Below are 22032 nucleotides of genomic sequence, written 5' to 3'. Positions count from 1 at the left end.
CCACAAATAGTACACAGCTGCTTAGAAAGATAATATTCACATATTTGTCAGTGGTTTCTACACAATACTGAAAAGCGACTGTAGTTCCAATTCTACAAATGATGCTGTGAACAAGTACAACAAAACAAGTGCCCACCAAAAAACAAACAAAAAACACTAGTTTGAGGAAGTAATACTCAACTACAAACAAGACAGGCATGGTTAGGTCTTATTATATAGTGCGGAAGTCATCGACTCACTGGTTTGCACTGCTCTGGCTGCCAGTGAGTAAAAAAAACAGATGTGTGTCTATTTTTCACCAGCGGTGAAACTGTCTGAGCAAGAAGTAAGAAAAAGTCAGAATGACAGCGATGAATGAGACCTTTGTTTTACAGACAAAACCAGAGGGAGCATGTGTGTAATTGTGTTTGAGCAATGTTTGACATTAGTGAGGGTGAAAAGGTTAGTGCGCGTTATTGGTATAAAAATTTGATTGAGTTTTCGGGTTTACTGGTTATGATGGGAACGTAAAAACATCACATCCACTGTCATAACAACAACGAAAAAAAAGACTGTATGGAATTCGCCAGGAATATTAAGCCATGTAAAATAGTTTTTAGTCTGATTCGTTCTGTCAAGTCCAGTCTGTCTGATTGTTGTCCAATTGGGAATATACAGATTGTGTGAAAAGATCCATATGATAAGCAATCGATCCGGTTGAGTGTCTACAGTGTTTGTGTGTCTGTGCTGAGGTCAGCAGGAAGTTCCCACAGACCCACAGAGCGTAAACACAGCTGTCTGGATCGGTGTGTGTGTGTGTGTGTGTGTGTGTGTGTGTAGCATTATAGGATTGGAGGTGGGGCAGAGAGCAAGGGCAGTGAGGTCACTGCTTATATTGAGGGGGAAGGGGGTTGAGTGTGGGGGGGTTGAGGAACCCTGAAAGAAACAGTTGTGGAAAAAGTTGAAGGGTTAATGTGCAGAGCTGGAAGTAAACAAGAGGGCCGGGCCCTGTTTGGTGTCCAGTATCAGATAAGAGGCAGATTGAGGGAGGGGTTTCAGACTACAGACAATAAAGCAACATATAGATAACAGCAGCAGGACCTTCATACCACACATTATGGCCTGGGTGGAAGTCAGAGTGAAGATTTCCTTTAAAGGAAAAATGTTGAAAACACAAAGCATTCATCTGAAGGTGCCATTCGGACTGTGCGATAACAAATCTACAGTTTCATTGTATCAAGTTGGGTCCAGTAAAGTCTTATAAAGTCAGTTTTCAGGCATGTCAGAACGTGTGATGAAAGCCTGGGGTCGGGAGTGTTATGATGTACATCAAAAAGAAAAGATTCAAGAAGATACTTGTCATCAACTCATGTTTTGAAAATGTAACAAAACAATAAACAAACTTTTGCCACGGTGAAATTTCTTTGTCGTAGTGGATATTAAAGGTCCCATATTCTACACTTTTCCTGTGTTTTATTTTAAGACATATTTTTTTTTAGTACCAAAAACCATCTCAGTGTCGTTTTACATCTGATCACTCAGGGATCTCCCTGGAGCCCTAGCAACAACAGGTCAGTCAGCAAATCAGAAGAGAGTCTCAGAGCCTCTCCTCTGATTGGCTGACTGTTTTCTGAGTGATCAAATGAAAATATAGCAGATTTCAGGTAAATACTTTTATTAAATCCTGCAAGGCTGGATGCAGGGTCCAGGTAGGTCGCACTGGGGGCATAGCTGTGTTGTGACATCAAAAAGTTACAGTAATCCTGACAGCTCGTTTCAAGACACAGTTTTTGGGCCCTTAAAGGAATGATAACAAAAGATTTTTACAGTGTTTGACGGTGTTGTTGTTGTGTATGTGACAGCCCAGAAATTGCAGTGTAAGGGCCCTTTACCAGAATCAAAACCGTCAATGTCAGGCAGATGTAGAGACACAAGAAACTCTAATAGAGAGGAAATGATTTCCATTAAAGTTCTGAAGTGACTTAGTATTTCAGTAACGTCAGGGGAATCAAATGAAACACTTAAAAAAAGAGGGGGCCAAGATATTTAGACTTTCAGTCCCTGTAGTGTGGGTCCTGAATTCTCCAGTTCCTATGATAGCAGTGTCTTTTGTTAGGCCCTACCTTTCAAACTCCCCATCAGCAGTTTGTAGCGGATACATGCTTTGTGTTGTGGGGTTAGGGTTAGTCTCTTACTCTCTTACTCTTGCTCCTGGTTTAATCACAGCTCCTCCTGCCCACAAGTCAAAATGCTCTTGAGCAAGACACTGAGCCCCAAATCTTTCCTGGTGTGTGTATCTAAGTTTTTACCAAATGAATGTAGCACAAAATGTTATGTCTCAGACTTGAAAAAAAAGAGGACAATAGGACATTATACAGCAGTTTGCACATGCTAAGAAGTAACCCCATGTGATAATTGAGTATAGACCATTGTAATAATGATTCTGGCCACCAGTGGTCATTCTTGAGTGTTTGCGTTCTGTAAGTTATTCTGGGTGCAAAAACAGAAAAGCCTTTTTTTGCTTTAGGCCAACATTTGTGTTCTGAAAAGTTCAGAGTTCAAATGTCTCCGAGGTCGCAGAGGGATTTCTGCTCAGATGACTCACAGGGCAGAGGGGGGATGAAGGTTCAGCAGGAAGGGTTTGAGGGCAGGTGTTGAGTATAAATGTGGTGCATGGGAGTGTGTGTATGTTGGTCTGTGGAAAGACATGTCAGCAGTGTAGGGTAATGGTGTGCGCTTCACAGTCACGGTGAGAACTATAGTTATCTGTGCAGTGCAATTAAGGCCATGAACGTGTTTAAGTCACAGAAGTGCAGCGACAAAGTTGAGAGGAAATGCATTTTCATCGCAAGGTTCCCGGTGAGTAGAGGAATAGTTTAGAAATTTGTTTTGAAGCATGAGAGCCAGTTGATTGGGGGGGGGGTGAAAGGGCAAAGTTCAAAGGTCACACCGCAGCAACTGGGAATGTTGAGTTGAGCTCCTCAGAGTTTCTTTGAGAGGTGAGCACCTTTGTGTAGCAGACAGATTTATTCTGGGAAGCATGCAGAGTGGGAGAAAGAAAATAACTTGTCTTGTTCTACACAAAAAATGAGCCACCTTTTCTGTTATCCTCCTGTGTTTATGCAGCTTTGCCCTCAGGTTCCCATGAGATGTCTCATCATTAGAGGTTTTTTCTGTGATGAAATGTTCTATGTTCATACATAATGCATCGTATAGCATGTCTTATATAAGACGAGTTGGAGAGGCTTCACTCCTACAGCTCATCTTTTAGCACAGAGACACGGGAGCTCAGAGGAGGTTCAGCCTACACGAACGCCGACCAGCGTAACGGCATACATCTGTAACTGCACACAGTCAAACAATAACGTATTGATATGCAAGGCCGACATAACAGATACTATAGGCACCGAACAGCTGCTAAACAAATGCTCTCCCTTGCATATACACACATGGGGATATTCAGTGTCAGAGGGATGTGGTGTGTGTATTTGTGTGTGTGTGTGTGTGTGTGTGTGTGTGTGTGTGTGTGTGTGTGGAGCTCAGATGAGATCAGAGGGAGAGCACCGCAGCGTTTTTTCATTTACTGGGAATAAGGAAGAGCTCTGTGTGGAGGGGAACTCTGAAGGCCACTTCACTGGCAGAGGGACAAACCCTGAGAGGAATCATGTGCAACATACAATCCTGTGTGTGTGTTTAGAAGTGACTACACACACACAAATGACAGTGAGAGTACATGTTAGACTCGTTGGTTTACTGTTCTGTGTCTGAGACTGAGGTAACACAATGTCAGTATATTTTGAGAAGGAGGATGGAAGAAATTCCCATAATCCTGTGCGAGGGTTGTCGTGCAGGTTGAGTCCATGTTGTTACATTATGTTACGGCAGCCATTACAACACCATTATGAAAACAGCCACATATAAAAACCTGTACACACACACAATCAAAGCGCACATAGAAACTCTTGACATTTGTTCTCATGTCTGAATTATGCAATAGGTAGAAATCTGGTGTAAATTTACACTTCTTCAGAACAGGCCTCACTCATCCTGATTTTTTTTTATTTTTTTTATTTGTGAGAATGTGTTATATGCTGCGGATAAGGTCGCCCACAGAGGACAAGCAGGTGATTACGTCATAAATGAGAAGGACATAAATGAGAAGGAGGCGAGCGGCTGACATAAATTTAATGTACTGTATAACTGACGCACAACAACAAACAGCACATGTACTGTAGATGCTACAGAGCACAGGAAGCACAGGCTGAATTATATGAAGCAATGGCGCCCCCTGCCTGTCGCTTTAAACCCATGAGCTTTTTAACAGCAGGTATTGCCTCAGTGTTATTTTCTTGTACAGTATAACAACATAGTGTGGTGCATTTAAATCAGGAGACACACACCACTGAGATTTTCTTTAGTATTTTAACTTTTTAATTTTATGGACCCTCAGTCCATATCTGCTTTATTCATCATGAACAAATCAAAATCAGAATATAAAAACAAATATATCAAAATATAAAACAAAAATAAATATACAATCAATACAGTTCTATGACAGTGTTGAGATCCATAGAGGTGATGCTCACTGTTTGATTGTGTCTCAGGGTCGTTTTACAGCCGGCTGGAAAAAACAGGAAACAAACTGCTATATTCACTCTCTTCTCTAGAATAATAAAAGGGGGAAGTGGCACAACATGTGCACATTCTGCACTTTCTACATTTCTGTTGATGAACCCGGGGCTGATTGTTTCTTAACAGTATCATCACACCTTTTCAAATGTCCTCAAGGACCAGAGAGAGAGAGAGAGAGAGAGAGAGAGAGAGAGGGAGGGGAAGCAGTGTGTTTTCACAATAGTGTCTTGTCTTTCACAAAAGGAATAAGAAATATGTTCAACATTCACACTTTATTTTTTTATTCATTGGTTTATTTACCAGTCACAATCTGCTGTGACTGTGAGCCAAGAGGCTATTTTTCACCTGGAAGCAGTGAACAGATGTTACAGTCATCTTAAAAAAATCTTTAAAAAGTTTTTTAAAAAGTGTAATACAGGGGATAAACACAGTGGCTGCATACACTCACACACTTGATACAACCTTTTGTTATGCTTTGCATTTTCAGTTTGTTGAGACTGTCACAGAGGCACTTAATAAACTCTACATGTTCACTTTGTGTGGTGTTGTATTGGGTTAAATTCTAATTTCATTTGTGTTAATTTGTCCACAACCTGTAAATGAAGAGGTGGGCAAAATGACATCTCACTCACACACTGTGTGTATTCACTGCACTATAATAAAACCAGCCATATTAGCACCGGTGCAGCTGTTCTGGGACGGTAGACATACGAGTGATGGACAAAGTAACGGGAAAAGACGTGAGGAAATCACACATTACAAACACAGCTGCACAGATGTATCATATTAGGCTGATTGTCAATTAGCAGCAGCTGGAAGAACCTGGTACAAGCAGCCTTTAAAAGACCTTAAAAATACAGCTGGTGTTCTTTTAAAAGTAAGTGCTGCATTTAAATTCCTTCCACAGAAACTGGAAACCGAAAATCAGACAGAAAGTCGAAACAAAAACCTGACAAGTGGTTAACGGAACAGTGTGTGTTTCTTTCAACCACATGAACTTCAGTATATCAGTCCGAACGCCAACAGCCTCATGCATCTTTGAAAGTGGCTGTAAAATGGCAAGACTGACACAGTAATGATTAACAGGTAAAGTGACACTGATTGCCGTTACATGCTCCGAGTATGAGGTCTGCTGCATATGAACACAAAAAATTAAAACAGGAAATAACTAGATATCACTTGTAGATGAGACAACACACTTTTAACCCACACGCACACATATTACTAACAATATCATTTATTTTAAGAAATTATATTATTATTATTACAAGGTTCGTTAAATGAGGATCTCTCAAATCTGAGTCCTCCTCTAAACAAATATTTACAAAGTTCACAGTGAATTTGGTGCATTTGGTTATAAGATCATGAACAGAGACGTCTTCAAACCCTGTTAATATTAATCTTTTCAAAATAAACACAACACTGAAACAAGGAATCAGAGAATCATGACATGATGAAAACAAAAGAAAATGTGAATAGCACAATGAGATTAAGGCAAAGGAACAGGCAACAGAAATTTGGCCTCCCAAAAAAAAAAAGTCTCAGCTTTGACATCCATTTCCTTCAACAGAAATGCAATAATCCAACACTCTCAAGCTACGTCTGTGGACCTTACAGATAGTCTGAATGTATGCCAATAATCAAAGTCCCTTCTAATCAGTGCACTCAACCTGCTAGTTCCGATTACAAGACCCAATAAGCATCTATGTAATGGTATCCAAGCGGAGGGAGAAGTGCAGGGAGTTCCGAGCTTCGCTGTCCTGCTCAGGGCTCACTGACGTTCCTCTTTCTTGCCAATATCTTCCGGAGACACGTTGTTCTTCTAAGTAAATCTGAATAAAAGATTTTAGGGTGAGAGGTGTAAAATGACCTCTCTCAGCCCCAAAGAAATGTAACCACTAAAAAGTCTCACACGGACAGGAATGTCTGGAGGACGAGGTGGACAGAGGCGACGAGAAACTGGTGGCTTACGGTCACAGCAAGAGTCAGTCCTGTCTCTGGGGCACGCAGCCTTCCATCTCCAACACCTCAGGCCATCCCTCAAATTTGTTGGTGTCTGCGCTGTTCTTTATGTGCTGGAGAGGGAAACACATCACACACACTCACAAATTGTGTTTAATATGAAACCAGCTTCGTCTTGATAGTCCGATGGATATTATATCCTGTTCACACGAGTGTGACATTCATGTAAAGTGAACAGACGGAAAGGCCATGACATAAAGAATCCACTGTTCTGCTGATATGAACCGGGTTGTTTAATGTTGGAGTGTCGCTTAAAGATGACAGATTATAAGGTTATACACAACCTCTGTATGCTCATATAAAAGTAATAGTGCTGAAACTGCACTTCATGTCACCTCTCACTTTTAACAACTGGAAGAACAAGGTCCACATGTTCACACTTTCAAGGAAAAGAAACAAAATGGTTGCACTTTGATGAATGAAGTGTCGACAATGTTGTGCTCACATTAACTGAGGAATTACCGAATTACATTACAGCTCCCTGAGCTGATGCCACGCAGAGTGCAGATCTAACTGCAGCAGGTATGAGACTCTGCATGATCCGCAGATGAAATGTGAAAATCTGCTGTGTCAAATATCTGTTATCTGCTATCAGGATTCTCAGCGGCCTTAACCTGGCAAACTCTTGATGAACATCTGATGGGGAAACACTTGCGTTGTTGTGTTGAACACTGAGGATTTGCTGGGAGTAGAGAAAGACGAGGATGCTGTTCTCATCATTCAGCTGAAATTGTGTAACTCTTTGTCGTTGAAGTAAAAATAGGATTTTGTGGGTCGTGTTACCTGCTCAAATGGACTCTTGGTTTTGATGCCTTTCCCTCCCACAAAGATCCAGTTATCCCGGAAACCCAAACTAGTGATAACTGAGCTGCCCAGATCAGCAATTAGCTTCCTGGCTTCATCGTTGAGCCTACAGAGGAAGGAAGACAATTATTTCACGGCCACACCGGCAGCGGCACAATCAATATTAGAGATAACTAAAGCAATTTATATTAATTGTGTGAATCTAAATTGTAACAGTAATCAAGGGGATACTGTGGGAAAAGTCCTTACTTTGTTGAGGGATCATCAAATGAGGCCATCATCACCACTGTCCCGTCTTCAATTTCCTTCAGGAATTTAATTAAAGGAGCCACATCTGCACAAGGTTACACATGGTGAACACAACGTTACAGTGTGTGTGTGTGTGTGTGTGTGTGTGTGTGTGTGTGTGTGTGTGTGTGTATTTGCAAATGTCCAAAACAAAAAGGTTGGGAAACGTACTCACCTCCTGCCCACATGTCAAAAAAGTCTGTCTTCATAACGTCCCCTGTTCTGCCTGTGGAGGAAAAAGATCCCACTTTAAATCTCATGCTCACGACACAACACAGAGGAGTTTTATAGTTTTAATCACTATTGATTAACAACAGCGTATATAACTTTTATTACATTAAGTACACAATCTCCGCAGTGACTCATTGCTCATGTGCTATATTATCACCTCTAGACACAATATATTATGGTTTTGAAACAAACTTTGTGATGTAAATTGTTATAATTAACAGGCAATAATATTATGTAATGTTCTGCTGACAGGCTCATGACGTCTTCTTGTTAAATGGTGCCATTCATTGTAGCACTTGAGGCGTGACGTGGCAGTGTAACATGACCGTCCACAGTTGTTCACTTATAAAAAAAGGTATTTGACTTCAAGGTGTGGAACTGATAACGTTACCGTGGACCAGGGCAATGTTGATTCCTCTCCCCACATTGTTCTTCACACTGCTCATTATTCTACAACAAGAAGTAGGTGATGAGAGCAGAATCCATGGGGATACTTTCACTTGTCAGGAAAAGACACTCCCTGTACGGCCACGAAGGTCAAAACTTTACTGTATGCCCCCCTATTCATTATTTATAGACACCATAAATTCATTTGTTTCATAGTTCATAAAACACTAGAATGTAGTTGTATACACATTTGTGTTTAATGTATTTGTCAACATCTAAAACTAGTTCAACAGATAATAAGTGACAACATGTTAAAACACAGTTGAAATATTTGAGTTCAGTTATAATTGTTGGTTAATATTATATAATAATTTAAGCTTTAAAATATACTTCTAGCTGCGTGAAACTATATCATTGTGTTATAAATGCTAACAGATTGACTCAAAGTAAAGTGTTAGAGTGGAAATATGTTTGATAAGACAGACGCTCTGGGACTTTTGCATGCACATATAATCTTTCCATGTTTATCTTACATTACACCAGGCAGGACTTTTAACAGATGAGCTGACTGTTTTAGAACAAAGCACAAGTGATCTGCTCTGACTGCAACTATGGTTATTATGGTTGGGTTTATTTGCTATTAAGCAATTCATAATTTAATGTATAACTTTTTTTTTTCAATCTTGTTTTGTCTAAACAACAGTCCACATATTCAATTTATAATTGTTTAAAGCAGAGAAAAACAGGAAATCCTCAAATTGAATATTTGACATTTTTGCTTGATAAATGAAAGACGCCTGACTAATTTTCTGTCAACTGACTGATGGATTGCAGACTTCAGTTGGTACGTTTCAAAAACAGAAAGCAGCTGCAGGATTGTGTCTTTAAAATGGTACCTGATTGCTGCTGAGCTATGAAATAAAGCTCTGAGGAAAAAAGTTTGAAAAGTCTTGTACACTGTCTCTAATAATTAGTGACATCCATGCACTTAAAGAAAGCTGCAGCAGTCAAAGCGTCTTCTCAGAAAAGAAACTAATGACTTCCGATGGTGCTACAGCTGAGTAGATAGTACAAACATGATGGCATAACAGGTTTGTGTAGTAACACTTGGGAACGGTAATAAACGGTACATCACTTGACTTACAATTTGTCCTCTAGGCAGATTCTGGGTCCCACTACACTGGCCGCTCCACTCGCCATTTTGAAGGCAAAGTGTCCAGCCGGACATGACTTGGACAGGCCACACTTATACCTGACTGGCTTTGTTGCTGTGAAAAGAAAACCCCATTTTCACATCGACTAAATAGCAGAGTATCAGTTAACAGGTAAGCCAGTCACAAAAGCCTATTTACAAAACAGTGCAGACACAGAACAGAGAGCAATGGTACCACTTAAACTCTATCATTTACACTCTAAATGCCAAGTGCTGAGCTTAACACACACCTGAGACTGTGTGGTGATTTTGGTGTGACCCAGGCTGATTATTAACATTCCTGTGTTGACTGGTTCGACTGGTATAAAGTAACATATTTAGAACTAGTTCAGTTACTGGGAAAACAAAACCAAAAAAAAGTTGAGCATACTTACGGGCTTCATCCACTGGCACAGATCTTGCTGAAAAGCAAATATTACACCTTTAATGAGATTTTCAGTGGTCACCTAAATGTTAATAATTAAACTCTGCTCCTCTGAATAAAACATGTATTTCTGTTCTGGTAAAGCAAACAATGATCAAAGCTGGTCAGTTATAAAAAAAAATGCCATATCTAGTTTCAGTAATGTAGAGACAACCGGCAACAATAAGGAAAGCGAAAATACCACCTCTAAGTAAGCGTCATGTTCCTTTTACAACCGAGCCCCTGCCACTTGCTCTTATCCTAGTTTTGAAATGCAAGGAAGGTGACTCACACATCATGCTGCTCAGATTGAAATCCATGTTGATCTCCAGCAGTTGGAAAGCCAGAAAGACAGCTAGGAGGAACACAAAGATGAGCGCTGCTAACTTCAAAATACCTGGAAGAGCGAAGACATACAGTGATTAGCCGTCAACTGTTAATCAACACAATTTGGGAGATTTTAAACAACACACAATATATAATAATATTATATACTATTGTATAGTTTTTAAAGGATGCACTTACCGCCAGCCCTGACCATCTTAACGAGCCTCCAGCCACCGTTTCCACAGCTAACAACCTGTAGAGATGAAACCATCAGATTTACTTAATCATGTGTCTTATCAGGGTGGCCAGGGGTCCACAACAACTACAGGGCGACGCTAACTTTAGCTGACGTGGGTTGCTAACAGCTGAAATGGTTTACACACAAAGTTAGTTTGTGGTTTTACAGTTAACGTCAGTTTAGCTTTACTTTAACTGTTTATTACAAGGCAGCATGTCGTTATGGTGCACTCGGCTAACGGCTAGAGTTAACGGACTGGAAAGTACTGTACATAGCTTGCAAGCTACATTTTCAAAAGCTACGTTTAATCGTCTGCTGTGTAACTTCCTCGTCTGTCGATGCTCGCTAACTGACACCGAAGCAGCTCCCGTGGATGTTCAGTCGCAGTAATATTTGAATCTAACGTTAAAATATCTCCTCCGGATCAACGCTCACACCTTTCTTACCTGTTCAATAGCCACGACAGCGACAAGACCTACAGTGGTTCAGGATGTCATAACCTGATATGAGTGAATCGTGTAATGACAATTGAGCTAGCTGTATAGCAGGAAAGGAAGGCGCGAGGCCCCACTCCGTCGAAAATATGAAAGACGAACGAGCCGGCAGACCACACAAAAGCGAAGCGAATCAAAAAAAAAAAAAAGGGCTTTTTACAGCGTCTCATTCCTTAACATTCAAGTCAATTAAAACAATAAATAAATAAATAAATAATACAAGGGGTTATTTCAGCTTCAGTCTTATTTTGTTTGATTAGTTTTGTTGCTTTTATTTGTTATTGTAATTTAGTAAATTTGCATCTGTGCATGAAATTTTTAACCGATAAAATTATATCATCATCATCAATACAAGAAACAATAATTCCTGCAAAATACTGCATCATTTTAAATGAAACATGTTTCCCATTTGTGCCTTCAGATTGAGGCCCGTTATAAATGCATTAAACTTTCTTGACGAGTTCAGTGTTCAAATGTTTCTATATCACATTTCTATATAGAGAGCAGTTATTTTAATCCATGCTCACTCAGGGTCTGATTAATTCCTAGCAGAAATATATATCATTTTCTTTACAGTTAAGCATAAGAAAAGATAAATATTTAGATCTACTTGCAATGATCCTTTTTTGTGTAAATCCCATTAAACAGCAACTAATTTATAAGCCACAGCTTGGCAGTTTTACGTTACTTCCACACTGAAGAGTATTTGCAGCTAGTTCACGAGTGATACATCTTGTTAATAAACTATCTTTGATTCCTGCTCTTTCTTCTTCTATGCTCACTTTGAGACAGATGGGACAGTTTCCCGCAGCACCAGTGCCATCTGATGGAGGGTTTTGAAGCAAAAATGTATTGTGCATTAAAACTAGTTGTGTATATTTTAAAATGTAACATACTCAAAATGATGAATATGCAATAATTTATTTTTCACAAATGCAAATTTGTTTTCACATTTTACAGAAGTAAAAAGGTGCTGCAAACAGAGTGAAATAAAAAAAATACTGTACAAATGGAAGAGCAATAAAAGTAAAGTAAAGCAACAAAATGAAGTAAGCTCAATAAATTAAGACATTTTCATGCTTGTCATTCAAATCCATAGACTTTGGCATGAAGGTTGCTCCCATCCAAATATGAGGGATTAGTCCATCAAAATGGAGTTGGTATTCTTTTTCAGCACAGCTGGTTTCAATCCATAATGTCTATTATGTCCATCAAAATGTGTCATGTGTCATTCAATAAGATCCTGTCAAAATAAGAGCACAAAAGTATTAGTATAGTTGGTAAAATCTCACAATCTGAAAGTGATGTTGAACTCAAAGTGTTATAGAAAAAATAATAAACAAGAGCGATAATAAGTCTGACATCATCTGAGTCCTGTTGGCAGACGGTGCCATTGCTGCTGGTTGCGCTTTCAACATTATCATCATCCTGTATCTGCAGGTTGGAGAAACGGTACACTGGTGACCTGCAGAGGGCGACAGGAAACAGCAATGCTCAACTCCTGCTGAGTGTTCAAGAAGAACATGCAGCACAGCTGTGTGTGTGTGTGTGTATGTGTGTGTGTGTGTGTGTGTGTGTGTGTGTGTGTGTGTGTGTGTGTGTGTGTGTGTGTGTGTGTGTGTGTGTCTAGCTCACCTGTTTCTATAAACCACTCTCCTGACAGCAAGGAGAGCAGAAACAACAGCCACCAGGACGATGAGTCCCGCTCCTGCACACACCAGGATCAACACCAGCCTCTCTCGCTGGAAAACACACACAACAGCTGTTACACTCCGAAAACACTGAACATGAGCAGCTGGAAGTACACAGACTGATCAACAAATCTACTGACCGGTGTGTCAAAGTGTGTGTCTGGAGACGATGACCTGGCAGGTTGGCCAGGGCTGGGTTTAACACCACAGGGCCTGATGACTGTCTGCACTGCGAGCTGAAGATTGAACCCACCCTCACACTTATTACTCGGGACCTTACGATACCTACAAACATGGTCAAAGTGTGTGAGTATGGATGGCAGGATGTGTGTCTCTTTGTTTTAAAAAAGCAGTGACCATTATTACCCTGCGGTCAGTAGCTCGTCCTCCTCTCCATTCAAACAGACCTCCAGAGTTTTATTTGGAGCGTTGGGTTGTCTCACACACTCGGAAGTGTTCACATGACGATAGTAACCGTAGTCACTGTAAAGGACAGAGAGTGTGTTCACTGGAGAGTATTCTCCATGCTGGGACCAAAACACTTCCCCATACAAGCTTATGTTCTTCAATCTGGACCTGAAAGACGGCACATTCTGTTTATTTCTTCATCTAATCACTAATAACAAGCTACAAACGCTCTGACTCACCATAAGTAATCTTCTCTGGTGCACGAGCAGGGGCTTTGCTTCTTGCTCACCACAAAGCTTTTCCCATTTCTGCATACAGATTGTTTCTTCAGCCTCCTGTAAGTCTCCTTGACACCCAGGACGCAGCCGTTTCTCTCCGAGTCTCCTCCCTCTGTAGAATGAGCCAACCACTCCTCATAGTCCTGCTCGTTACCTGACAGAACACATGACGACCAATCAGGATACAACTGTTAAGGGCAATTCTTTCAGTTAGTAATAAACAAAAAAAAGTTAAAAAGGCTGGTTGGTTAATAAATGTAACATATATATATATATATATATATATTTATACATTTATATTCCATTACATGGACATATAACACAGCAAAACATAACACAGAGTGTAACCATTCTTCTCCATGTCATGTGGGGAGAAGTTTCTTGTGCTTAATTTCCCTGTTCAATAGACAACACCAGATTCGGTTTCCGTTTCCATCTACTTTCAGGCATCGCTCACAGTGCTGTCGATTGAATTTGTCAAGCAGATACGCCGTCACATCACCCGGAAGATTACTACTACAAGGGTAAAACAATGACTGTCATTTCACTTCTGAATCTGCAACAACAGTTATTGCTGTCACCACACAGCAAAACTGAGCAGGAAAACATTAGAGCCATTAAAATATTGGCTCCAAATTTCCAAGTGTTTCTCTATATCATTAGATATTCAAAACTAAAAAGAGGTCAGGTTCAAGATAAACTATTCTATTCATGTATTAAACTATTCATGTATTAATTATTTAGAGTTTAATACTAAAAAACAAATAACTTTCACTTTTTTTCTAACAGAGTAAAATGTAAAATAAAAAAACCAATCAACCAAAACTGGTCTAACTCAGGCATAAAACTGTGCGTTCATGCAGGAAGAAGCTGATTGAGAAAGTAAGTGGTTACAAAAATGAAAGAGGATTACAGAGACATTAAGAAACCACAAAAACAGGAGGGTAAACAGCGAATGAAGTGGTTTGATACACTGGATGCCCTTTCAGTCTTGTTTGTGTCTTGTTTTTAAAGCATGCTGGTTTGTGAAATGCAACAGAAATGAAATTAGAGGAACCTAATGCGCCTAAATCTCATGACTTCTCAGAGGTTTAAGTTTGGGAAAGTCCCAGATCCCGGACTGTTAAGTTTCTGTAACTGCTGTAAGGCTTCACGCACCTACCACCAGGTGGTAACGTGCGCTGTGAATGAGCAGGCTACATATGTTAGCAGATGTTACGGCGACTCGACTCACACTCTCTGGTAATGAGGCTCTGGAAATCGATGGTGACGGCCACCCACATGGGCTGGCCGTCCTCCTCGGGCCGGAAGCCCCACACACTGACATTCATGGCTTTGGTGCCTGGCTCAGATGCCAGGCCTGCGAAGAAGAAGGGCTGGTCAGTGAAGTTATACGACTTCCAGCACTGGCCCTCGTCTGTGGAGAACCTGGTGATGAGAAACCTCATATAACTGCAACTCTCTCTGCCTCTTATTGTGTTAACTTGTCAACTGCGCATGAGGTAAACAAATATCCCTTTCAGTACTTGATAGTTTTGACTTGTCCTTCGCGCTGAGCCTCCACAGCCACAATGAGACCCCCAGAGTCCAGTATGCTGTAGTGGTGAGGTCCCCTCAGTGTCCCCCTCCAGTTATAGCCCCCGTCTGAGGAAACGAACACGTCTGGGTGCTGCGACGATGACAGAGAATCACCCACAGTGCCTGAAGAAGGGAGGAGATGATCCCAAATACGTCTTTTAATCATCACACATTAGATTTCCAGCTGATCGTTCACTCATTCAAAGCTGAAAAAAGGGGCCGAGTGTTTGACTCTGACTTCACTTGTCTGTGTAACAGAAGCTGGAGCAGTTAAATTACCATGGGCGATGACCAGGCCGATGGCAGTGGGCTCAGAGAGCGCCACCATGGGAACTATTCGGTTGTTGCGACTGTGTTCTCCATGGATATGAAGGTTGCACTGATGAAAGACACAAAGGCACTTTAATCGACAATGACTAATTCCAATAATGTAATGTACACAAATGCAAACAGGGATTCATGTAACGTACACTCTTAATTTGCTCTCTACAGTCCACGTTCTCAGGTTTATTAAGCTGTCGCCACATCCCTCCTCTGTTAAAGGAGATGACAGATCTAACACGGCCGTCTGCAACAAAACACAGTGTTAAGGTCATGAGTCATAATATTCAAATGAAAAGGTGAATGACTGGATCAGCAGTTCGATGTGAGTAAAGTAATTAAAGCCTAGATTAAGAAATATGTCTGCTAATTAATTAATGCATTGTGGAAGTCAGCTAATTACAGTTAGAGTATAAGAGCAAAAACAGGTTGGGAACCACTGGCTTAAACCTTTAATGAGTCCATTCATTATAATGGACGTTATTATAAGTGACAGACATGATGGCCAAGGCTACAGAAAATAAGACTCAAGCTGTAATAAACCGGAATTATCCGAAAAGATTTCACCAATAATGCAGAAATATAGGGCATCCAAAAAAGGTTTGCATGTGTGCAGATGTGTGCAGGTGTGTGTGTGTGTGTGTGTGTGTGTGTGTGTGTGTGTGTGTGTGTGTGTATCCAGAGTGGACAAAGAGATGGATGGCCTACCCTCGTCTAGTTTGTTAGTGAGGTATACTCCTCTCAGTGAGGTGATGTTGGTGAAATCGCTCTTCCTCTGCCCGTCAAACAGGTGGCGCTCCAGTGACTTGGAGAACAAGATCCCGCGGTCGTCCGACGTGTACATGGTCCCAAAGTAGGTGTCTGGAGTAAAGCAGAGGGAGAACTTTAGTCTCTCAACACACTAAAACCCATTTTGGCCAATTCTGGATCGAGGTGTGTTGTTGATTTTATTCCTGAAGATCAGTTCACTGCTTGTAAACAGCTGTATAATGTCTTCTGTGAATCTGTGATATCTTATTAGAGATAGTCTATTAGCTCACAGTCCAGATCACTGGTAGTTTCTGTTTTTCCAAAATCAACATCACATTTTCAACAGACTACCTCATTCCTCATGCAAACAGGACGTGGTTACTCAGCTTTTGTTTTCTTACTTTTCTTATAGAAACAACAGGAACTGAAAGTGATTCTTTTTTCCTGTAATCTTCACATCTACAGGTTTTAGTCACCATCCAGCAGAAAGCAAACCGCCGGCACAAGATATCTTAAACGATGAGATCTGAAGGTGGGAGTGATGTGTCAAACTGAATGTAGTGACAATGAAATGATGCACCTGGTGTCAGCTGATGCCAGCCACACGTCATCATCCGTCATATTCTAACTGTGTGAAACTCACACACATGTCAGCTGCAGCCATGAAGGACGAGCTCGGCTGAGGAAGGTGATGGAAGTGGTTTACTTTTCTTGAGTGTGCGCGTGCATGTGTGTGTGTGTGTGCGCGCGCTTGTGTTTTTCCCTGATCCCAAGATATGATGGTCAGCTTTTGCAGTGTAACCTAAATCTCCCTCCCTCCAGCCAACAAAAGATAAAGCCCCTCTACCCCCATATCTCCCCTATTTATCTCAGCAGTACAAAAGTCCCCATCACTTAAACCACGCAGCACCAACTGGAACACTTTACAGAGACAGAATCACACTAATGACAGAGGAATCAAATAGACGTGACTGTATAAAGAGGAACTGGATGAGACAGAAAGCAGGAGGGGGAAAGACGGGAACAAAGACTGAGCAGCTGGAACTGAATGCACAAACACACTCAGTAAGATGATTTGTCAGCAACACCAAGAACTTGTGAAACCAGTCTGGTTTTTACCGTTGAGCTTTTCCATTACAACAAAAGGGGCTGAGAGAGCTGTAACTTCAGCCGAGTTGTGTGAATATGTGTCAAGCATGTTTTTAAGGTAGGTGTGCACTTGTGCATGTCCTCTGAGTGGAGTTACCTCCTGGGTTGTCCACATGCATGAAGAGCATATCCTCATCTCCATCCAGGATCGAGTAGAACTGCAAACACACACACACACACACACACACACACATTGGGACGAGGGAGACGGAGCACATGTGGGTGAGAAAATCTAGATTTGAGATTAAAAAAAATAAATAAAAATAAACAAAAAAAACTTTGTGATGACTAATTTACTCTTTGCCATAAACCTTGTCTAATCATCGTGAGAGAGAGTGCATGTTTGTGCTGTCAACAAGATGTAGTGGGTGTGTAACTGTATGTGTGTGTGTGTGTGTGTGTGTGTGTGTGTGTAACTGTATGTGTGTGTGTGTGTGTGTGTGTGTGTAGGGGGGGGTGGATGTTTCACCAGAGCAGCTGTGTGTTCAGTTGGTTGTGAAAATAGGAAATGTTGCCATTGATGTTTCTGCCTAAGGTGAAATAACCTCTATAACATCCAGCCACTGAAAGCATGAGTGTGTCTGTGTGAGTGCAGTACTTGGCAGGAGAGTTTAAAAGTTTCCCAGAACTGAAATTAATATATTACCATCTGTGTATTTCCTGTGGTAGTGCTTGGCATAGTTTGATTTTTTTTTTCTTTCTAGAGTCAATAAAATATGTGACTTTTGGTAAAAATTTAAACACAAAAAAAAAAGCAACATTTTTGATGAAATAAGGAAGTTACATGTTGCTATGGACACATTTCAATTAGCACCACAGAAAGTATTCAAGCTAATGTGTGTTGTCTCTGACAGTATTTAGATATTCATTTCTCACCTGCTCAGTGGAAGCAGAAGGCAGCAGCGCCCGACTGAACGTCTCTCCCTGGTCTGATGAGAAATACATGACACGAGGGGATCTCTGCCAGCAACACAGTGTAACGTGCTGTATAAATACTCACTTACTGAACAAAATGACAAGTGCGTTACTAGTGACTTTATATCACAACTCACCAAATCCTCCATCACAGAGAAGAAGAGAAAGGCTCCTATGTAGCCAAAACTGTAGATGTCCTCATGGATTATGGTGAAGGTCTTCCCCAGATCCTTCGTCCTCTTCAGCACCCAGTCTCCTCTCTTGTCCGCTTCAACTGCAGCAGCAAGAAACCAGACTTGATAGCAAGCGTACAAGCGCTCAATGGGACATCTAAACTTCTCTTAGACCATATTTAAACTGGAAAACAAAACTCCTATTTATATTTTAGTGGACCAACTGCTACATCTTTCAAATCTTGATTTGAGTCAAATTTTTGATTTTGGGATGTGTAAATATGTTTGACTGAATATTTTTTGATAAATTAAGCTTTGACATTGTTGTGGAAATCTCAGGCCTGTCTTTGTGGTCTTTATTCAACATTGCATCTGCAAATGGGCTCAGCACTTCTACAGAGATCAACAGTCCCCACAAAGAAAGAGCCTCGAAATGAGAATAATCCAGTGACTTACACTATAAAAAACAAGAATGTGGGAGTATCTGCCCTGCAGCTTCTCAGGAATAAAAACAAGATATGTGTGGCATGAATGCAGATAAAGAACTACTCCTCTGTTCATCTACTAATAAGGGGTTAAAATGAGGTCACAAGAGAGCACACATATGATGGCATAAATTTTTCCCTGTTACAATAAGAAGACAGTTTACAAAAACAATCACACTAAAATTCTCCCCTACAGAAATGAGCACAGAGGACATCGTTGTAAATCTGGACCATCTTCTGCTTAAAACGTATGACAGCCTCCCAACTGGTCATGGAGGTTTATTCCATGCACACCACGTTTGTATTGTGTGGACAGTAAGTGCAGTTGTTAGTGTCTTCTATTGTCTTATTGTGTTTTTATTATTTTATGATTTCCTCTAATGAGGAAATACAGAGCTAACAGCCAGCTCACCCAAAGTACTTTTCCACCCTGGAAGTGGATTTCCTCTACAGTTTCCTACCTGTGTCCACTCGACTGCAGCTGAAGAACAAATTGACACCAGCCCCCCTGACGGAAAGAAGAAGTTCAAAACATTTCACAAATGCCAAACATGTTGCAAGAATGTCCACGGAAACTGTTTGTAAGGATGACTTTAAAACATACTGCATATCATATACCGCATCGTACATTCAAGTAAGATTATATTACTGCGTCATGATGTATTTGCCAGTCCTGCGTTACTCCTGCCCTTCAGCTTTCATTGAATATAAGGTTCATCCGTCATGTTTCTGTAGATACACTGGGATTTGGTGTGTGGTTTAGTTTCCTGTTTATTCTCACCATGAGAAAGAATGCACTCCATCATGAACTTTTGTCCACTTGGCACCAAAGTCCAGAGAGAGCCACAGACCGCCCTGCATGTCAGGAGGGAACAGAGGAATGTTTACCTTTACTTTAAGGTGTGTGCTTGATGTGTGTGTGTGTGTGTGTGTGTGTGTGTGTGTGTGTGTGTGTGTGTGTGTGTGTGTGTGTGAGCGTGGACATATAGTTTTGACCCAGAACACCGCATTGAGCAAGTGAAACCACCTTGAGACCTTGAACATTTGTTAGAAAAAAATGTCAAGAAAGAAAGAGAGAGAGAGAGAGAGAGGGAGAGAGGGAGGAATCAGCTGTGAGACTCACGTCAATGCTGAGGGCCACCAGGTAGTCAGGGTTGAGGAAGTGGTACGTGATCGGCTGAGCCAAGTGGAAGGGGAGTTGGATGAACTTGAAGGTCGCACCGGCATCTGTGGAGGTGAAGACGACCCCCCCTGGATTGTCCAACACCGGTGTGTCCGCTGTCAATATCACCTGTCGATTAGAACCAATAAACGCAGACGGGAGATCTGAAGAATGTTTGCAGGATTGATGAGAGGTTACAAAACATAAGTTAAGTTAGGATGAAAATATCAAAATGAAATAGTTTACTGCCAATGATCTTTGAGCATAGTTTTTAGTTTTATGGGATGGAATATAATGCAGAGAAAGCTGAATAAAGAGAAACATCCTGCCATTCTGCTCACTGAGCTAAATGTACAGTCAAGTTTAACTGTTGAAGGTTTTGTTTCATGCTGCCGTCACTGGCACCAAAGTGTTCTTATGTTTCTATTTCTGTGGGTGTGCTTTTGAACATGGCAGCAACCACACCGCATATATCGATGGAGAATGTGATGCAGATGCAGATGTGACACTGAGTTGAACAGACGGCAAAATGTGAGATGTGTTTACACTTGCGCTTCCCTGTGTATGAGCACGTTCCCCAAATGAAACTCTAACAGCTCTCTTACTTCACACCCTCATAATGAAAAAAAAAAGCCGGGTGTCACAACTAAACCAAACTCACAGAGCTCCCTGGTCCAACACTGACTCCAAACTCCTCCCTCATGAAAGTGTTGTTGATCCGGTGGGAAATGTCATGGAACGACTTCCCATAATCCGTACTGACAAGAGAGGGAATGAAGTCAAGCTGTCAGTGCATGAGTTTGTGCACAGAGAGCGGGACGGACGTGCTGCTGACACCAACTCACCTTCTGTAAAGTCGTGAAGAGCCGCCTTCTAGAAAAGAATCGAGGGGGGCGCTGATGGTGGACAGCACCAGGACCACCTGGGATCAATGTGGTTGTAACTTTTCAATTTCCATACGACATACAGTGTTTTCAGATAGGATGCTTAAAACGGATATATTTCGTGCCAATCAGAGCACACTGAGAAAAACAAACTTATTATATATTCTGCCTGAAAAAGTGAAGTTGAAATGATGAAACTGCTGGAAACAACTGCAGTGTAAAGCCTGAATATTCACATGTTTCTGAGTGGGACTGTGTTTCTACAAAGACAAGCAGGCAGCATGTTGTGTTTCATGATGGATACTCACTCCTGTGCCATCGCCCACCCATGTGAGAATTACATAGGAGCCATCATCACCATTAAACCCTGTCTAGGAGAAGGGGAGAGGAGGGAGACTCACACATATCACTTATAAAGTTAAATAAAAAGATGTTCAAACAGCATGGCTTGCAAAATGGGCTGAATAAATATGAGAATAATAAAATCATGTTCAATGATTGATCACCACATTGGTGATCATTTATATATATTAATATATATATTAATCATGTTTAATGTCATAATTCTTCTTTCTATTACAGTTTCACTTCTTTATTACTCTTAACTTGTTTGATTGGCTTCAGCTTCACACACTTAAAAACACACCTTACCTCATGTGTATTGTCATCCAGGACTTCGTGTTCGGCTGGAGTCAGATGGAGTCGGCAGGCAGAGAAGGATGGACCGTGAGAAAGCTTGGATGTGCCAGATGAGCTGCTGGCTTCTCTCCTGGTGCGTGTGCGCACTTTCCCCTGGCTCTCATCCTGCTGAGTCCGGTGGAAAGTCACCGTCCTCCCCCCGCGGCCTCTGCCTTCAGCACCCAGAAGACAGACCCACACCCCGCCGAGGAGCACAAGTCTCCAGATCATATCCGATGTGAAAATAACGACACCTCACTCAGAATAAGAGCAGCCAGCAACCAGTGACAGAGATGCCTGCCGATTTCTGACTCTGTTAATAATCTTGCACTCTCAAGGCAAGTGGTGGGTGGGAAGTGCTTGCACGGGTCATTAGCATAAAAAGTGCTGTGCTGTGTGAGGTGGTGCGTCCTCCGCCAGCAGGTGTTTCTGCCCGCATCCAGGTGACCTGAGCTGCTGCTGCAGGGAGGGTTTGCATTTCAACACCTTGTGGCCACTTGTAACCAGGAAATGGAAACTATTGAATCCAGCCTGACTAATTG

General features: G+C 41.3%; 2 protein-coding genes across 3 annotated transcripts; both read right to left on the bottom strand.

Annotated features, from left to right (window-relative positions):
* Nucleotides 1-4864: 4864 nt before the first annotated feature.
* On the bottom strand, nt 4865-11087 carry fam3c (FAM3 metabolism regulating signaling molecule C). The gene is made up of 11 exons (XM_056367990.1): nt 10971-11087; nt 10485-10539; nt 10252-10356; nt 9931-9957; nt 9488-9611; nt 8348-8406; nt 7901-7951; nt 7687-7771; nt 7417-7543; nt 6583-6686; nt 4865-6443 (listed from the first exon to the last, which is right to left on the bottom strand). Exons 2-10 carry the CDS (start codon nt 10498-10500, stop codon nt 6597-6599), a joined length of 684 nt encoding a protein of 227 aa, XP_056223965.1. The 5' UTR covers nt 10501-10539; nt 10971-11087; the 3' UTR covers nt 4865-6443; nt 6583-6596.
* An 836-nt stretch (nt 11088-11923) lies between these two features.
* Nucleotides 11924-21760, bottom strand: si:dkey-159a18.1 (sortilin). 2 transcript variants are annotated; one of them, XM_056368088.1, is made up of 21 exons: nt 21464-21760; nt 21121-21183; nt 20774-20850; nt 20590-20686; nt 19890-20057; nt 19548-19621; nt 19228-19274; nt 18246-18382; nt 18070-18153; nt 17291-17351; nt 16003-16155; nt 15444-15541; nt 15253-15352; nt 14922-15096; nt 14630-14823; nt 13357-13549; nt 13076-13192; nt 12850-12994; nt 12654-12760; nt 12381-12483; nt 11924-12261 (listed from the first exon to the last, which is right to left on the bottom strand). In XM_056368088.1, exons 1-21 carry the CDS (start codon nt 21719-21721, stop codon nt 12247-12249), a joined length of 2466 nt encoding a protein of 821 aa, XP_056224063.1. In that variant the 5' UTR covers nt 21722-21760; the 3' UTR covers nt 11924-12246. The 2 variants fall into 2 exon arrangements, with proteins under 2 accessions (XP_056224063.1, XP_056224065.1); XM_056368090.1 differs by having other exon boundaries at nt 21121-21179; nt 21464-21591.
* Between the last annotated feature and the right edge of the window lie 272 nt (nt 21761-22032).

The sequence above is a fragment of the Seriola aureovittata genome, chromosome 22 (assembly GCF_021018895.1).
Source record: "Seriola aureovittata isolate HTS-2021-v1 ecotype China chromosome 22, ASM2101889v1, whole genome shotgun sequence".
NCBI lineage: Eukaryota > Metazoa > Chordata > Actinopteri > Carangiformes > Carangidae > Seriola > Seriola aureovittata.
Note: the sequence above shows the minus strand (reverse complement) of the source record. Positions and strands in the feature narration are given on the sequence as shown.

Bases quoted from the DNA above. Each gene is read 5' to 3' on its own strand.
- si:dkey-159a18.1 (XM_056368088.1), bottom strand. From the start codon at position 21,721: ATGATCTGGAGACTTGTGCTCCTCGGCGGGGTGTGGGTCTGTCTTCTG. The intron at 15,353-15,443 runs GTACGTTACATG...GTCTTTCATCAG, and splicing joins GTAGAGAGCAAATTAAGAGT to TGCAACCTTCATATCCATGG. The intron at 12,995-13,075 runs GTAATAATGGTC...CCATGTTTGTAG, and splicing joins GACGAGCTACTGACCGCAGG to GTATCGTAAGGTCCCGAGTA.
- fam3c (XM_056367990.1), bottom strand. The intron at 9,958-10,251 runs GTGAGTCACCTT...TTTGCTTTTCAG, and splicing joins CAATCTGAGCAGCATGATGT to CAAGATCTGTGCCAGTGGAT. The intron at 7,772-7,900 runs GTGAGTACGTTT...AACCTTGTGCAG, and splicing joins TTTTGACATGTGGGCAGGAG to ATGTGGCTCCTTTAATTAAA.